The 19,112-nt window shown below is 46.4% G+C and overlaps 1 protein-coding gene across 1 annotated transcript in view; it reads right to left on the bottom strand.

Annotated features, from left to right (window-relative positions):
- The window catches only part of RAPGEF5 (Rap guanine nucleotide exchange factor 5), a 257,733-nt gene that overhangs the window by 162,782 nt on the left and 75,839 nt on the right, over positions 1-19,112 (bottom strand). Inside the window, exon 6 of the mRNA XM_065399415.1 lies at positions 16,870-16,936. Within this exon, the coding sequence (XP_065255487.1) occupies positions 16,870-16,936 (67 nt within the window). The remainder of the gene's footprint in view (positions 1-16,869; positions 16,937-19,112) is intronic.

The raw sequence follows: 19,112 nt of genomic DNA, 5'->3' as shown, positions 1-19,112 counted from the left end.
TTGGGGTTCTTGGGGCAGTGAGCCTTTATATGCCCCAGTTCATTACATTTAAAACATCGCCCTGCTAAGGTATCACCGGGGCGATGTTGGTTGATGGAGACTGGTGTGGTGGGGTGAGAAGGCGTCTGGGTTTTCCCTTGGGATGTGGGTGGGGCCTTGGGTTGTCCCCGGTGATAAGGTTTTGTTTCGGTTTGCCCCTTCTGATATTCGCTCCAACTGCTACTAGCTTTTTTCTTTTCTGTCACCTCCACCCATTTGGCTCCAATCTCCCCCGCCTCGGTTACAGTTTTGGGCTTCCCATCTAGGATGTACCTTTCTATTTCCTCAGGAACACCCTCTAAAAACTGCTCCATTTGCAATAGGAAGGGCAACTCTTCCGTAGATTTAACATTTGCTCCTGATATCCAGGCATCCCAATTTTTCCCAATGTGGTAGGCATGTCGGGTAAATGACACATCAGGTTTCCACCTTAGGGCTCTGAACCACCGACGGGCATGCTCAGGTGTTAGCCCCATTCTGATTCTGGCCTTGTTTTTAAAAAGTTCATAACTGTTCATGTGTTCCTTAGGCATTTCAGCCGCCACTTCTGCTAAGGGTCCACTGAGCTGCGGCCTCAGCTCTACCATGTACTGGGTTGGAGGGATGTCGTATCCAAGGCAGGCCCTTTCAAAATTTTCTAAGAAGGCCTCAGTATCATCGCCTGCCTTGTAGGTGGGGAATTTCCTGGGATGGGAAGTGGTACTTGGAGAGGAATTGTTAGGATGGTCTGATGCATCCTGCTTAGCACGTGCTGCTTCCAGTTCATGCTTCCTTTCTTTTTCTCTCGCCTCCTCTTTGGCTTTTTCCAGCTCCATCTTTCTCTTGTGGGCCTCCTCTTTGGCTTTCTCCTCTCTTTCATGGGCCTCCTGTTTGGCTTTTTCCTCGAGTTTTTTAATTTGAAGTAGTCTCTGATGTTTTTTCTCATTTTCTTCTGCTTCTAGTCTGGCCAGTTCTAGTTTGCTAGCTGCTTCACTGGTAGTCATTTTCCTGGTTTTCTTGTGCTGGGTCTCACCCTCTGCAGTTGACTGAAACTGGGATGTATTTAGCTCAGGCTCCTGCTGAGTGCTGCTGAGTTAACAGAGAGTTTCTAACTAGCTACTTCCGAGGATGTAAAAAAGAAAAAAAACACAATTCAGCTTGTAAATTATCTTTACCAGTTGTTTGCTCATTAATTGAACCCTTCTCTTAACAAAGGACCTTGTTAAAAAAACTTAACACCTCTGCCTTCAGGCAAGGAGAGATAAGATATGCATCTACCTTCAGCTCTGCTCTCCAAGCAGCTAGAAGGAAAAAAAAATCTCTTACTGGCTTTTGGGTTTAAAACGATCCCACCGCTGCCACCATGTTAAGGCTGTATCCCTACTTTGAACTTTAGGGTACAAATGTAGGGGCCTGCATGAAAACTGCTAAGCTTATTTACCAGCTTAGCTCTGGTCCCGCTGCCACCATTCTCGATGGATTCCCTCCCTGGGAAGCCTTGAGAAACCTTTCACCAATTCCCTGGTGAATACAGATCCAAACTGCTTGGATCTTAACAACCATGTCAAGGCTGTATCCCTACTTTGAACTTTAGGGTACAAATGTAGGGGCCTGCATGAAAACTGCTAAGCTTATCTACCAGCTTAGCTCTGGTCCCGCTGCCACCATTCTCGATGGATTCCCTCCCTGGGAAGCCTTGAGAAACCTTTCACCAATTCCCTGGTGAATACAGATCCAAACTGCTTGGATCTTAAACAAGGAGAAATTAATCAGGTTCTTAAAAAGAAGGCTTTTAATTAAAGCAAAAGGTAAAAATCATCTCTGCAAAATCAGTATGGAAAATAACTTTACAGGGTAATTAAACTTAAAGAGCTTAGAGGACCCCCCTCTTCTGTCTTAGGTTCAAAGTACAGCAAACAAAAATAAACACTCTGGTAAAAGGTACATTTACAAGTTGAGAAAAACAAAGTAAATCTAAGACGCCTTGCCTGGCTTTTACTTACAATTTTGAAATAAGAGAGACTTGTTTAGAAAGATGGGGAGAACCTGGATTGATGTCTGGTCCCTCTCAGTCCCAAGAGCGAACAACAACTTAAACAAAGGACACACACAAAAACCTTTCCCCCCCCAAGATTTAAAAGTATCTTGTCCCCTTATTGGTCCTCTGGGTCAGGTGTCAGCCAGGTTACCCGAGCTTCTTAACCCTTTACAGGTAAAAGGATTTTAGAGTCTCTGACCAGGAGGGACTTTAGTACTGTACACAGGAGAGCTGTCACCCTTCCCTTTATAGTTATGACACCTACACTTAAAACGCTCCAGCAGCACATCTGTGCTTCAATGTAGACACTAATTGCATAAGGCTAGGTAGGTAAATCCACCTCTCGGAAAAGTGGTAGCTAGGCCACCAGAAAAATTTGTCTCTTGACCTAGTGCTGCCTACACAGGGACATAAGTCGGTTTAACTACACCAAGGCCTGGTCTACACTACGAGTTTAGGTCGACTTTAGCAGCGTTAAATCGAATTAAGCCTGGACAAGTTCACACGACGAAGCCCTTTCTTTCGACTTAAAGGGCCCTTTAAACCGGCTTCTTTACTCCACCTCCGACGAGGGGATTAGCGATAAAATCGGCCTTAGCGGGTCGGAATTGGGGTAGTGTGGACGGAATTCAACGTTATTGGCCTCCGGGAGCTATCCCACAGTGCTTCATTGTGACCGCTCTGGACAGCACTCTCAACTCAGATGCACTGACCAGGTAGACAGGAAAAGGCCCGCGAACGTTTGAATTTCATTTCCTGTTTGCTCAGCGTGGAGAGCACAGGTGACCACGCAGAGCTCATCAGCACAGGTAACCGTGATGGAGTCCCAGGATCGCAAAAGAGCTCCAGCATGGACAGAACGGGAGGTACGGGATCTGCTCGCCATATGGGGAGATGAATCAGTGCTAGCTGAACTCCGAAGCAGTAAACAAAATGGCAAAATATTAGAAAAGGTCTCCAAGGCCATGAAGGACAGAGGCCATAACAGGGACGCACAGCAGTGCCGCGTGAAAATTAAGGAGCTACGGCAAGCCTACCACAAAGCCAGAGAATCAAACGGAAGGTCCGGGGCAGAGCCGCAAACATGCCGCTTCTACGCGGAGCTGCATGCCATTCTAGGGGGTGCAGCCACCACTACCCCAACCGTGTGCTATGACTCCCTCACTGGAGAAACACACAGGGAAGCGGGTTCGGGGGACGAGGAAGATGAGGATGGAGATAATGTAGATAGCTCACAGCAGCAAGGAAGCGGAGAAACCGGTTTCCCCAACAGCCAGGATATGTTTATCACCCTGGACCTGGAACCAGTAACCCCCGAACTTACCCAAGGCGTGCTCCCAGACCCTGAGGGCACACAGGGGACCTCTGGTGAGTGTACCTTTGTAAATATTACACATGGTTTAAAAGCAAGCGTGTTTAATGATTAATGATTAATTTGCCCTGGTAATCGCGGCCAGTACAGCTACTGGAAAAGTCTGTTAACATGTATGGGGATGGAGCGGAAATCCTCCAGGGACATCTCCAGAAAACTGTCCTTCATGTACTCCCAAAGCCTTTGCAAAAGGTTTCTGGGGAGGGCTGCCTTATCCCGTCCGCCATGGTAAGACACTTTACCACGCCAGGCCAGTAGCATGTAGTCTGGAATCATTGCATAACAAAGCATGGCAGCGTATGGTCCCGGTGTTTGCTGGCATGCAGACAACATCCATTCCTTATCGCTCTTTGTTATCCTCAGGAGAGTGATATCATTCACGGTCACCTGGTTGAAATGGGGCGATTTTATTAAGGGGACATTCAGAGGTGCCTCTTCCTGCTCTGCTGAACAGAAATATTCCCCGCTGTTAGCCACGCGGTGGGGGGGAGGGGTGAAGTGATCATCCCAGAGAATTGGGTGTGGGAGGGGAGGGGAGTTAGTTGGGTTTGTGCTGCATGTTAACCCGGAAACCGCAGCCCCTCCTTTTACATTGCAAACCCATTTTAAATGGCCAACCCAACGGGTGCTTGGTATGGGAAATGAGAGCGCTACATGTTAAGAAGGTTAAAAAAGCCAAAAGACTGTCTTACCATGGCTGCCTGCAAGCCGAAATCTGTTGCCTGGCACTGCGTGAGTGATCTCTCACACCAAACCGGCAGGCCCTCAATATAAGAGGAAAAATGCGACCTTGTAATGAAAGCACATGTGCTGTGTAATGTGAACAGCAAAATTTAACGTGAAAGAGTGTACCCATTGTTCTCTAAAATGTGTCTTTTTTAACCACCTCTCCCTTCTCCTCCACCAGCTGCAAATGTTTCTCCTTCACAGAGGCTAGCGAAGATTAGAAGGAGAAAACGGAGGACGCGGAACGATATGTTCACGGAGCTCCAGATGTCCTCCCACGCTGACAGAGCACAGCAGAATGCGTGGAGGCAGTCAATGTCAGACTACAGAAAAGCACAATATGAACGAGAGGAGAGGTGGCGGGCTGAATCGCAGGATGAACAGAGCAAGTGGCGGGCTGAAGACGATAGGTGGCGTCAGCTTGCAGACTGAAGGCAAGAGTCGATGCTCCGGCTGCTGGAGCATCAAACTGATATGCTCCAGAGTATGGTTGAGCTGCAGGAAAGGCAGCAGGAGCAGAGACCGCCGCTACAGCCCCTGTGTAACCAACAGCCCTCCTCCCCAAGTTCCATAGCCTCCTCACCCAGATGCCCAAGAACACAGTGGGGGGGCCTCCGGCCACCCAGTCACTCCACCCCAGATGATTGCCCGAGCATCAGAAAGCTGGCCTTCAATAAGAGTTAAAGTTTTAAACTGCAGTGTGTCCTTTTCCTTCCCTCGTCCCCCACCCATCCCGGGCTACCTTGGCAATTATCCCCCTAGTTGTGTGATGAATTAATAAAGAATGCATGAATGTGAAGTAACAATGACTTTATTGCCTCTGCAAGCGGTGCTCGAAGGGGGGAGGGGAGGGTGGGGTGGTTGGTTTACAGGGAAGTAGACTGAACCAGGTGTGGGGGGGGGGCGGAGGGTTCATCAAGGAGAAACAAACAGAAGTTTCACACCGTAGCCTGGCCAGTCACAAAACTCGTTTTCAAAGCTTCTCTGATGCGCACCGCGCCCTGCTGTGCTCCTCTAACTGCCCTGGTGTCTGGCTGCGCGTAATCAGCGGCCAGGCGATTTGCCTCAACCTCCCACCCCGCCATAAATGTCTCCCCCTTACTCTCACAGATATTGTGGAGCGCACAGCAAGCAGCAATAACAATGGGGATATTCTTTTCGCTGAGGTCTGAGCGAGTCAGTAAGCTGCGCCAGCGCGCTTTTAAACATCCAAATGCACATTCCACCACCATTCGGCACTTGCTCAGCCTGTAGTTGAACAGGTCCTGACTCCTGTCCAGGCTGCCTGTGTACGGCTTCATGAGCCATGGCATTAAGGGGTAGGCTGGGTCCCCAAGGATCACGATAGGCATTTCAACATCCCCAACGGTTACTTTCTGGTCCGGGAAGAAAGTCCCTTCCTCCAGCTTTTGAAACAGAGCAGAGTGCCTGAAGACGCGAGCATCATGTACCTTTCCCGGCCATCCCACGTTGATGTTGGTGAAACGTCCCTTGTGATCCACCAGGGCTTGCAGCAGCATTGAAAAGTACCCCTTGCGGTTTATGTACTCGGTGGCTTGGTGCTCCGGTGCCAAGATAGGGATACGGGTTCCGTCTATGGCCCCACCACAGTTTGGGAATCCCATTGCAGCAAAACCATCCACTATAGCCTGCACGTTTCCCAGAGTCACTACCCTTGATATCATCAGGTCTTTCATTGCCCTGGCAACTTGGATCACAGCAGCCCCCACAGTAGATTTGCCCACTCCAAATTGATTCCCGACTGACCGGTAGCTGTCTGGCATTGCAAGCTTCCACAGGGCTATCGCCACTCGCTTCTCAACTGTGAGGGCTGCTCTCATCCTGGTATTCTGGCGCTTCAGGGCAGGGGAAAGCAAGTCACAAAGTTCCATGAAAGTGCCCTTACGCATGCGAAAGTTTCGCAGCCACTGGGAATCGTCCCACACCTGCAGCACGATGCGGTCCCACCAGTCTGTGCTCGTTTCCCGGGCCCAGAATCGGCGTTCCACGGCATGAACCTGCCCCAGTAACACCATGATTTCCACATTGCTGGGGCCTGTGCCTTGTGAGAGGTCTATGTCCATGTCAATTTCTCATCACTCTCGTCGCCGCGCTGTAATCGCCTCCTCGGCTGGTCCTGGTTTTGCTTTGGCATGTCCTGGCTCTGCATATACTCCAGGACAATGCGCGTGGTGTTCATAGTGCTCATAATTGCCGCTGTGATCTGAGCGGGCTCCATGATCCCAGTGCTAGCTATGGCGTCTGGTCTGAAAAAAGGTGCGAAACTAGTATCTGACGGACCGGGGGAGGGAGGGTCGAGTGACGACATGGCGTACAGGTACAGGGAATTAAAATCAACAAAGGTGGCTGTGCATCAGAGAGAAACACAAACAACTGTCACACAGAATGGCCCCCCCCAAAGACTGAACTCAAAAGCCTGGGTTTAGCAGGCCGTTGATTTCACAGAGGGAGGGGGAAGCAAATGAATACAGAACAAATCTATTTTTTACATCTTAAGCTGGCAGACGACGGTGCAGCATGACTGATAGCCCTCGGCATCTTCTGGGTGCTTGGCAGAAAATACTGGGCGCTTGGCAGTTAGTGTACTAAGATTGATAGCCACCATCATCAAGACAGTTCGATAGGACTGAGCATGTCTGCCCAGGTGCCCATGATTGACAGCCACTGCAGTACGATGACGACGGATACCAGTCATAATATACCATCTTCTACCAAAAGGCAAGGGGTTGGTGCAATGCAGCCCTACGGCTGCCAGCCCCACGGCTGCCAGCACCCAGATCGCCGATGAAGGCTACCAGTCATGCTGCACCGTCTACCGCCAAAAGGCAGTTAGCTGCTGCTGCGTAGCAATGCAGTACCACGTCTGCCGGCACCCAGATGACATATGGTGACGGTGAGCTGAGCTGAGCGGGCTCCATGCTTGCCGTGGTATGTTGTCTGCACAGGTAACCCAGGTAAAAAGGCGCGAATCTATTGTCTGCCGTTGCTCTGACAGAGGGGGAGGGGCCTGACGACATGTACTCAGAACCCCCCGCGACACTGTTTTGCATCATTCAGGCATTGGGATCTCAACCCAGAATTCCAATGGGCGGCGGAGACTGCGGGAACTGTGGGATAGCTACCCATAGAGCAATGCTCCGGAAGTCGATGCTAGCCTCGGTACTGTGGACGCGGTCCGCCGACTAGAGCACTTAGAGCATTTTATGTGGGGACACACACAATCAGCTGTATACAACCGATTTCTATAAAACCGGCTTCTATAAATTCGACCTAATTTCGTAGTGTAGACATACCCTAAGTGGTGTAGCTTTTTCACACCCCTGACTGACGTGGTTAAACTGACCTAATTTTCTAGTGTAGACCAGGCCTCTGAACTCGTCTCACTCTTCTTTCCGCCGCCGCCCCCCCCCCCCCCCACATGGTATTGCTCTGTTCCGAGATGGATGAAGCAGAGTCTGTCAAAACAAATGAATCCAGCCTATCAAATCATTTGCTCATATTATCAGTTAAAATGAGCTACTGCCAATGTGGCCCAGCCGAAGTCTATATAAAGCTACTGACATGCAGGCACTTAAAGTGCCTGAATGGATACATTTACATTGTGTAACCTATTTAGTCATGAATTTAAGCATAAAATGCTAATTATCTTTGAGTTCTGAGAAACATTCCAAGGCATCTAACACTGTCTACATGTCCCATGCTGCTCCCAGAAAGAAGCATTCTCTACTGTGTCCTTTCACTGACTGTTCAAACCAGAGTACTGTGGGAAGCTTGATGTGTGTTTACATTGCAAAGATCTTACACCACCTGCTCTTAGAAGTTTTGTGATGGAGCAGAGCATTAGGATGTTTATATAGTGTATCTGTGAAGCACAGTTTCCTCATCCTTTGAGAAGTCACCAAACAGCACAGTCAGAGAGCACAAATTGGATTTACTTCAGATTTTTAAAGTACAAATTAAACTTCTGAGTTTTTGTGCCTTGTTGTCTAGGATAACCTGAGAGAGAACCCTTCATGCAAATTTTCAGATTCCGAGAGAATAGTCAGCCTTTCTTACAGTTTAAACTCACATTCAAAATATTAACACAGAGAAGACTATTTCAAACTTTTGAAAAAGACGTAGAGGTGGTAGTGTTAGTCCAATAGATGAATAATTTTTAAAAATGCTCATAGTTCTGACTTTAAGTGCACAGTCTTTTTTTGTTTGAGATTCCCCAAGTCTGTCCTTCACTAAATCTAGAAGATCCCACATATATACCCGATATTTATTTTTAGTTCAATAGAAATGTATGTAGGCACTACCTTAACAACTATGGCCACTTAGGCTCCTGCTCTTCCATGTAGCACCAAAAACTGTAGTCAGTGCAATAATGTAGTAACATGTTCAAAAGAACCGTCTTTTTAGACTTGTATTTGGGACATACAGGAGGATAAGCGAGCCTCTAATCTACATTTTTTTTTTTTTTTTACCTCTACATTGTTTTCCAAGATAGGATATCATTTAGATAGCATGTTTGGTTTGTAGTGGCAAACTTGACACAAATTTTATATTCAATAGCTCAATTTCTTATGGTAATTTATAGGCACAGCTACTGCTTGAAACATGCATTTTACATTAAATCCAGATTAGTCTCCCCAACAAGACATGCAAATACCAATTTTGCCTGAAGCTGTTTATGCAGAAGTAATATAATAGCTTGCCCATGTGTATTGGGTGAATGAATGTTATCCAGAGATTTCATTCAGTGAAATGGAGCACAGGAACTGGGTACCCATCAGAAATGTCAACCGCGTTTAAACTGAAATAGCATGTAAAATATGCCCAATGAGCATATAAAGTCTAGGGACTATGGTCCAAGTTCACTTGACTTCTGTGAAAACTGAAGGGCCTCAGCACCTGGTAGGATCAGGCCATTTATAAGACAAAAAACCTCAGTTGAGGCTAGAGAATTGTTTTTTTTTTTTAAATCTAGATATGTACATTTTTTTTCATGCAGCACTTCCAGGGGGAGTTGCTGGCTTGCTTCTGCTCTTAATCCAGTAGAAAAAAGCAAGTTTTTGGCAATACCTTGTTTAGTGTCCATAAAGCTAGTGGTATGCGTGTGCATGCATGTGTTTTTTGCACATTCTGAATTTTCAGTCCCTACATTCAAAGAAACTGCCTTGATGACACCTTGTCACTGTTGAGCATTTTGAAACATGAGCACTTATCACCCTTCCTCCTGAATCCCAAACCAGGTAACAGTGAAACCATTTTTACTGAATTTTAATTATTTTTAAATGAAAATGTCACACTTAATATTTTGTTATGGAACATAATTGGCTAAGTGTGCATATGTTATGTCTGTATTAGTGGTATAACTTGTTAGTACGCTTCCTCCTTCCTTACCCTCCAACTCCCCCGAACCAAGGCATGTGGCATATTCTTCTTGTATTCTCAGAGCATGCTAATTGTGGTATTAGAAGATTTAGCTAGCAAGAGCAGAACAAAAAAAAATGTGGCTATATGTTGCCACCAAACCAGTCTTTATAATGATGATGATATATGTAAGAGCAGAGAGGAGGAGTTTGGCCACTGCATATTGAAGCTGTGAAACTGATGCTACCATGCTTCTTTGCAACTGGACATGCCAATAATGCATGTGTAACAGAGCACAGCAGGGCCCCTTGGCTCCTGTCTCTGCTAGGTCCACAAAGTCACTTGGAGACCCTGGGGTTAGTATCCACGGGTGCAGTTTATTCACAAGCTTGTTCCCACCACCGTTTCACCATGTACAGTTGGCCCTTCACCGTCTGCAGGCATGAGGGTGGGAAGAGCTACCTCCCTGCTTCCACTCCCTGCCTTTTCCCTTTCTTTCTGCTCTTCCCCTGGCTTCCTTCCCCTGCGGCTTTTATACAGCCCCAGACTAATTAGGCAGCAGCTGTCTCTGCTTCCCCAATTAGGGCCAGGTTATCTCCAGCCATCTCTAATTTATTCCCCAAATGGGAGCTGGTGTGACAGAAGGCTGAATCAGCAACCCTTTGCCCAGCACCTTGTGACAGCATGGTATGGGTTACTACCTGAAATCCATAGAATCCATGCCAGGTAACATCTTAGGCCTGGTCTACACTGCTGCTTAAGGCAAAGTAAAAAAATCACCCCTCTGAGCGACATAACTTACATCGACCTAACACAGAGTCTACACTGTGCTATGTCGTTGGGGCTGCTCTCCTGCCAACTTACCTTACGCTTCTCAGGGACAGGGCCGGCTCCAGGCACCAGGCAACCAAGCTGGTGCTTGGGGCGGCACCTGGAGGGGGGCGGCACCTGGAGGGGGGCGGCGCGGCGCTCGGGCCGCCGGGGAGAGCGGGGCCCAGCCGGGCTCGCCGCCCTCCCCCCGGCGCTCTGGCCGCCCTCCCCCCCACGCCCTCCCCCCGTGCCGGGGGGAGAGCGGCGAGCCCGCCCTGCGCTCTGGCCGCCGGGGCTCGCCGCCCTGCCCCCGCCGGGGCTCGCCGCCCTGCCCCCGGCGCTCTGGCCGCGGGTGGGGGGGGGGAAGAGCCGAGCCCCCGCCGGGGCTCGCCGCCCTGCGCTCTGGCCGCCGGGGGGAGAGCCGAGCCCCCGCCGGGACTCACCGCCCTGCCCCCGCCGGGGCTCGCCGCCCTGCCCCCGGCGCTCTGGCCGCCGGGGGGGGGGGCGGGGGAGGGGAGAGCCGAGCCCCCGCCGGGGCTCACCGCCAGGGCTCCGGCCGCCCTCCCCTCCGGCGCCCTCCCCCCGGCCGCCGGGGGGAGAGCGGAGCCCCCGCCGGGGCTCGCCACCCTCGCCCCGGGGCTCCGGCCGCCCTCCCCTCGGCGGGAGAGCTCGCCGCCCCCCCCCCCCGGGCTCCGCCCCCCCCCCCGCAAGGGGGGGGGCGGCGGAGGCTTTTTTGCCTGGGGCGGCAAAAAAGCCAGAGCCGGCCCTGCTCAGGGAGGTGGAGTACTGAAGTCGATGAGAGCGCGCTCTCCCATCGACTCATCAAGTCTTCACCAGACCTGCTAAATCAATACCACTGCATCGATCGCAGCTGCACCAATTTAGCACGCAGTATAGACAAGCCCTTAGAGTGATTCATGAAGGATGAGTATGTCATACACCATGTTCCCGGAATATGGCCTGGTACAATGGGTGACATGTATATTGAAACCACCCTCACATGAAGTATGGCCACAGTCATAGTGGCATCATTGGGATCATCCTGCAACCAGAGACTCAAGAATTGGGCTCTTAGCCTCCCCATATGCATCTGGCTGGTGGAAGACATCACAAATATAAACACTCAATAAGCCACAAATACAAGAGAACCACAAAGAAGATATTAAGTTGAGAATTGCTGCAGATGCAAGGGAAAGAGAAGCCACTGGTAAGAAGCTAGAGCTGTGCATCTATTTCTTAGATACCACTAAGCACCCAGAGGCAAACAAAAAGTTTTCTTACTGAAAATAAGAAATAGTTGATTGACATCATTTATACAAAACTCATTCAAGACTAATGTGTGTCATTAGTGAAAGTTAAGCACAAGCTAATCATCCGAGGCAGAGACAACTCCCCAGTTGAAATAAACCAGGGTGATGTGGAGATCAGAGAAGATATGTCCACTTTGCATGAGGAAGCTGACAACATTGTTGTACAACAAACAGTAGTGGTTGCAAAAGAGAAACCAATGAGAACATCAGTATTACCAGATACGGTGTATGTTTTTCCTTACTCTTGCCCTATTATTTTTAGTGATCATGGAATCCCCAGTCCAAGAGAGCTGTAATAGAGCAACACTGGAACATTGTACCAGGATTGTTAGCTGTCCATGTTCTCTCAGGCTGGGATACAGTAGCTTCCTATTTTGGCCTCAGCAAAGGCACTGTGTTGAAGTTTCTGCAAGCTGGATGCTCCCTATCTCTGCTGGATGATATCAATGCAACAATGCCGGATGCCATTGAACAGGCAACCAAATTCATGGCTGCATATTATAAACGACCAAATTGTGCCACTATGTCATCGGAAGCACAGCAGAAATCACGGGCAGCTCCTTACCACCAACTACTAAAGCATTTTATAGAAAATGAAAAACTAGCACATCTTCAGGCATGTGTGTGGAAAAGTGCTTTGGATCCGGACACACTACCAGGCTGCCACTAAATCCTGCCAGTTATTCCTCTGTAACATCTCCACAGTCTGTCCTCTCTCTATCCCTGTTGCAAAAACGTGGATCCATGCCTTAGTCATCCCTCATCTCAATTATTGAAATTTCCTCTTCTCACCTGTAAGGCTCTGCTCAGCTGTAGTCCTGCCTACATCTCCCCTATCTTTCTCACTTTAATTCTAACTCCTGTGGCCCCTCCACTTTTAGGTCACTTCCGCCACTCCTGGCTCTGGCCACTCCCCCTGTTTGGCCCCATCCTACCCCTGTTTGGCCCCATCCTACCCCTGTTCTGCGGATATTCTTTGGAAGGGGGAGAAATGTCTCTCATTCTCTGACTACACCAATGAGTGGAATAGAATGATGAGGAAGGTATTCTGTTGGATATTTTAAAAATGAAATCTCATTGAAACACTAAACCAGATGAGCAAGGTTCATTAAGCTCTAGTTGGGGGGAAAACCTGCAGTAATAATAGCCTTAGTAATAGGTCATAATATAAGCAAAGATCCAATAAAACCAAACTGCCAGAAGATACAGTTTGAATGCGAGTCAGAAGCTGTTTTGCATACAGACTCTTTCTACATGAAAGAAATACCGAATATCACTGAGAGGGGAAAAATCACAGAAGAGTGCATTCAGCAGTGCAACCCAAACATACGGAAAAGCTCCATGGCAGGTTCAAACCAACCAAGTGCACTAGCAGGCAAGGAATTTGGGTGTTGGGCCAGGGAGGGGAAGAAGCAAGAGGCAACAACACTAATAAAACAGACCAGGAACCCAAAATGAAAACAGCCACAAACCACGATGTTCTAAGCAAGACACAAGAAATAAAAGCCCTCAGTTACAGCAGTAGCAGAAACAAAACTTCTCTTAGACCTAGTAAACCTCCAGAACAGACACCTCATTACTGTCAATGACATTAACAGCCATCCAGGCTCAAAACAACCTATAAGATACCACCAAAGAAGCAATTTTGTATGTAATCTCAGCATGACATGAAATAATGATCTGTCGCTCATTCCTAATGGAAATGTGAACTGAGACAAATCCTTATCCCCAGTTTGATCTGCTCAGTAGCACACCTGTTGGGGGTGTTTGCCTTTCCTCTGTCTGTTTTGGATCAGTCTGTGTGTGCTTGTGGTTTTTTGTCTGTTTGTTGTTTGTTTTTAAATGTACTGTGAGGGCCGAGGCTGATTTTGGGTAACTAAACATTGATTTTGCCTAAGTAAAAGTTAAAATAAAGAGCTCGTGAGAGTCAGCAGGAATGGTAGTATTGCAATGTCCTACAGTTTTGTGGCAACTTGAGCTTCCTGCTGACTTTAAGGGTAGGATTTTCAAAAACTTCTGAAATTGTTTAAGAGCACAAGTCCAAATGAAAATCAGTGCTACCTTTATTCCAAAATCACATTCCAAAAATTTTGAAAATTTCATCTCTATAGCACATATAGGTTGCTTCCATTATACAAGGCACTGGTGAGACCTCATTTGGAGTACTGTGTGCAGTTCTGGTCTCCCATGTTTAAAAAGGATGAACTCAAACTGGAACGGGTACAGAGAAGGGCCACTAGGATGATCCGAGGAATGGAAAACCTGTCGTATGACAGGAGACTCGAGGAGCTCGGTTTGTTTACCCTAACCAAAAGAAGGCCGAGGGGGGATATGATTGCTCTCTTTAAATATATCAGAGGGATAAATACCAGGGAGGGAGAGGAATTATTTCAGCTCAGTACTAACGTGGACACGAGAACAAATGGATATAAACTGGCCGTCGGGAAGTTTAGGCTTGAAATTAGACGACGGTTTCTAACCGTCAGAGGGGTGAAGTTCTGGAACAGCCTTCCGAGGGAAACAGTGGGGGTGAAAGACCTCTCTGGCTTTAAGATTAAGCTTGATAAGTTTATGGAGGGGATGGTTTGATGGGATAATGTGATTTTAGTCAATAGGTCAATAACGTGCCATCGCAGGTAATTAGTATCAATGGGCAATGCGGGTCTGGCTGGAGAATCTTGCCCACATGCTCGGGGTTCTGCTGATCGCCATATTTGGGGTCGGGAAGGAATTTTCCTCCAGGATAGATTGGCAGAGGCCCTGGAGGTTTTTCGCCTTCTTCCGCAGCATGGGGTAGGGGTCGCTGGCTGGAGGATTCTCTGCGACTTGAAGTCTTTAAATCATGATTTGGGACTTCAACAGCTGAGTCAAGGGAGAGAATTATTCCAGGAGTGGGTGGGTCAGCTTTTGTGGCCTGCATCATGCGGGAGGTCAGACTAGATGATCATAATGGTCCCTTCTGACCTTAAAGTCTATGAGTCTATATAGATTATTATTACTGGTGTATTCATCCCCATAAGTGTTAAGGTGCTATATGGGCAAATAGATTGCTGTTCTCGCCCTGTAGTATTTGCAGTCTGTTTAGGTAAAACATAATGAATTATACTAGCAAACACTAAGGGATAAGGGGAAGGAAGGATGTGAATGTGATGTTACCAACTTGTGCAATTGTATTGCAAAGTAGGGCTGGATTCAGGCAATCTGAGGCCGTGGGCCCCATGTCATAGTGTGCCTCCTATAGCTCCACCCCTGTACTTCCCCACTTGGTGTAGCATAGCCATAGAACTTCCCGCTTCCCAGAGTGGCAACATCCAGGAGTGGCAGTAGAGGTCCATACCCTTGGAAGCAGCAGGGTCAGTAAAAAGGGTCAGCTATCCCCTCCCTAGAGTGCAGGGGTGCTAGTGGGGGGGCCCTCAATCCTTATCTCAGCTGTTGGACTGTACCTTCATGGCTGGACCAGTCCTGTTGCATTTTCTCCTCCTGCCACATACACAGTCTTCTGCTGGGGTGGTGTTGGTGGGACCCCCCCCAGCAGGTCTTGGAGTTAACACCCTGTTGAAATGTGTGGGGCAGTTCTTTCCTAGCTGTCATTTCCGGCTATCCACATGCTGAAACTGACATCGCTGAATGGCCTATATTTTGTTCACTTTTTCAAGTTTTTCTTCACAGCCATGAGGGCTAGAAACCTTTTTCTCTTTTCAGTGAAGACTGAGAATCTGCTGTAATTACATGGCTCCAGCACCTAGGAGCCTGGGCATGAGCCTAGGGTGCCTTATTCTGGCTCTAATCGTGAATCTTGAGAGAGTTATGGGAGTTTTTTGTTGTTGCTTTTTTTAAAAAGTCTCACACTACCTCAGAATCCTGACATCAAAACTCATGAAATTTCCCTTTTTCAAAATGGCCTCCATCTTCCATTTCTTTCAGCATGGCTGAAACCAATATTCCCTCAGCCAAGATGGTCACTATACATGCAGACTTTGCATGTGGAAGACTGCTACCTTCCACTGTTTTCAATAATACTTGAGTCATGTTGCCTCAGGGAAGTGGCCATGTCTTGGACTCTATGGCTAGTGGGCTGGACAAGAAACTATGAGGAGACAAGGGAACATAAGAAGCAGGAGACAGCTTGAAGAGGAGCAGGGGAACGTTGAGTTGTGCCAGGGAGTCTGGTGTCGTGCATGAAGAGACTGAATGAGGAGCAGGGGTTGTAGCAGGTGAATGGAAAAACTAAGATGCAGGCAGGGGAATGTGGGTTAATGCACTTTCTCCCATGCTGCCGGCTATACATGGCACTGAGTCCATGCCCCAGGCTGTCTAACATTATGATTTAGAAAGTGTGATGTTAATTTGAGGTATTTAGTTCAATCTAAACTTCCAAGTTCCTGGCTGCACCAGGGAAAAAAATAATGTGTTTTACAAGACAGCTAAGACACAAAATCCTACCATAGACAGGGCAAGCCTTAATCTTACTCTGATGCAACTTTCTGAGGTCAACCCTGGGGGACATCCAGTCTCACAGTAAGAGAAACATAGGGGGGAGGGATAGCTCAGTGGTTTGAGCATTGGCCTGCTAAACCTAGGGTTGAGAGTTCAATCCTTGAAGGGGCCATTTAGGGATCTGGGGCAAAAATCTGTCTAAGGATTGGTCCTGCTCTGAGCAGGGGGTTGGACTAGATGACCTCCTGATATTCTATGATCTGGCCAAATCCTTCTCTTTTACACTTAGATCAATTTACCGTGGCAGTTTAGACAAGACTTAAGTTACGCTACTTCAGTTAAATGAATAACGTAACTGAAGTCGACGTAGCTAGATCCAATTGACACAGTGTGGTGTAGACACCATGGTAACAGAGACACTTTCCCGCCGACTTACCTTACTCGTCGCAAGGAGGTGGAGTACAGAAATTGACAGGAGAGCACTCTCCCATTGATTTAGCCCACCTTCACCAGACCCGCAAAATCGATGCCGCTGCATTGATTGCAGTAGAGCCATAGTGAACATATGCCCTTAGTGTAAGCGAGAAAACAATTGCTCTGAACAGTGAAGCTAACACAAGAATACCACCTCCTCCTGCCCATGACTTCCTTCCTGATTCAAAATTGTAATTTCCATTATGGCCATTTGTCTCACTCAGACACTGTTTTCATTTGAAAGGATCCACAACTTGACAATATTTCAAATGGGATCAGTACAAACTTTGATGTGATAATCTTACCGCAGATGTGAGGCGAGCAAGAATTTCAGCATTGGTCTCTGCTGTGTCTTCTATTTTTTGACCAGGCCTTAAAAATAAAAATAAATAAAGTTATCCTTATTTTGTGATTTTCTTTGGTGATCTCTTCATTCCTGGAAAGCAAGGTGGCAAAGGATCACAACATGTCACTGAAATAAAAAGGGCTTTTTTGAATTTTTGCATCAAAATGAAGAGCAGAAGTCATGTAAAAATGTAAAATCATGTAAAAATGTTGAAAGACTGCTCTTCAGATAAAAAAAAAAAAAAGAGATAAGAGTTATATTCTAGCCAAGTGGAAAAGGAGGACTTCCTTATCTCAGCTGAGCATTCAAAATGTGTATTTTGATCCACTACACGTGTATTCCATCATCATTTTCTACATAGGAAGGACTGTTGGAGTATTCCAGCTGTCAAACAATATGCTTTGTTAAAAATGTGAAGCTCTGTCTTTTATAAAGCTGTGGGTTCACAGATATAAAGACAGAGGATTCCAGAAATCATTGACAGATAAAGCACTGATATTTAATGCAAGCATGAAAGCTAAAAGAATAATTGTTAGACACTCCAAGTCAGCAGTGAATGGGAATGGCATTCAGATTGCAGTGATTTAACAAGCATGGAAGAGGTTTCGTTACAGTAACTCAGATGATAAACATGGCTAGATAGAGGGCAGTGGAAAAGAGAAGAGTGTGTACAGCTCCTTTCCCCAGTCCGTAGGGCCCTATGCAGAGGCCAGCCATAATCCAAAGGTCCAGTATTAGGCAAAACTTCCACACTTCTCAAAGGGTGCAGTGAAGAGTGAAGGGCAGGGCTATACCCTTGGTTTTTCCATTAGTATTTTACTCCTCTCTACTCTCCTTTTTCAATCTCTCCAGAGTTGTTTTTCATTTTACGTGGTCTATCAGTTCTCTAAAGCACTCACCCTAGTGCCCTTAACTCCATTTTCACTCTTTTAACTAGAATTTTTTCTCCTCTTTTTCTTCGTTTTCCTACCCAAATCCAATAAAGTTAAGTTAAACTTTCAAATACACAATGTTCTAACTGGTTAAAATTAGGCCTCCCTCCCCCCCCCCCAAAAAGCTGGCTTGTTCTTAGTTCATTTATACATTTTTAATGAGTGCCAGGTTTGTGTCATTGTACACTGTATTAGATTCTATTGTACAATAGCATACGTGTAGTTATATTATTTGTTTGCAGGAATGTTTACATTCTTCTATTTCCAAAAATAACTGCTAAACCAAAACACAAAAACAGATTTGTTTGGTAAACACAGAAAAGTATTTACTTTGCCCACACATTTAATTGCATTTCCTTTTAAGCAGAAGGGTTATTGTGTGCCAGCTGAAGGTCCAAATAATTGTACTTTTCTTTTATACTATGTAAGGTCTCTCACTGAAACATTTATTGAACCTCATAGAAGCCTTACTGGAAATTGAAAAAGATAGAAATCAGTCTGGTAGGATTATTCACACAGGAATAAAAAACCCTTAAGTTATTTATTTTCCATTCTCTTTAACAGAAGCATGGTGTGCCTGTAAACTACGCAATTATCCTAAACTGCAGCTGGTGTAATAAACACAGATCCCAGGTATTAATGGAATATTCTGTTTTAGGGTAAATAATTTAATTGCTCTTATGCTTTGATGTGTTTAAGGAAGCAACGTGTCTAGTATATGCAAATGGCACATTGTAGTTGATGCGTCTAGTGTCAGAATATTTTTCTGTAATTAAAACATTTTATGTTTTCTTACAAATGAATTTCTTTTGAGGCAAGCATGTGCAAACTAAAATGGTAATCTACATTTGAAATCACAATTTTTAAAATGGCCCCGAAAGCTGCCATTCCAAGTCCAACAAAAACATTACTTAATTTTCTAAAAGTATTACAGCCAGAATGGAACAACAAATTTGAAATGGAGTCAAAATGTGATGTTTTTAAATACAGAACACTTCTGGCACTTCTGAGAGACAGTGTTCCCCTAAATACTTGACCTATCTGAAGTATGACTCCAAGAGGAGGATTTTTTCTAGAAGTGATGCCAAAACATGGCAGCCTCAACCAGTAGATATGGCTGTATATATAATTAACAAACCAAAAGTATCAAGGAGTACCAGCTATTTCCATTTTAGTCCATCTCCTCTTTAAAACAATACCCCAAAGGTATACCTGTGAATCATTCCTCACACTTGTGAATCATTAATAACTAATGGATAAATTAAATAAA

The sequence above is a fragment of the Emys orbicularis genome, chromosome 2 (genome assembly GCF_028017835.1).
Source record: "Emys orbicularis isolate rEmyOrb1 chromosome 2, rEmyOrb1.hap1, whole genome shotgun sequence".
Taxonomy (NCBI): Eukaryota; Metazoa; Chordata; order Testudines; family Emydidae; genus Emys; species Emys orbicularis.
This window is presented reverse-complemented; position numbering and strand designations above follow the sequence as displayed.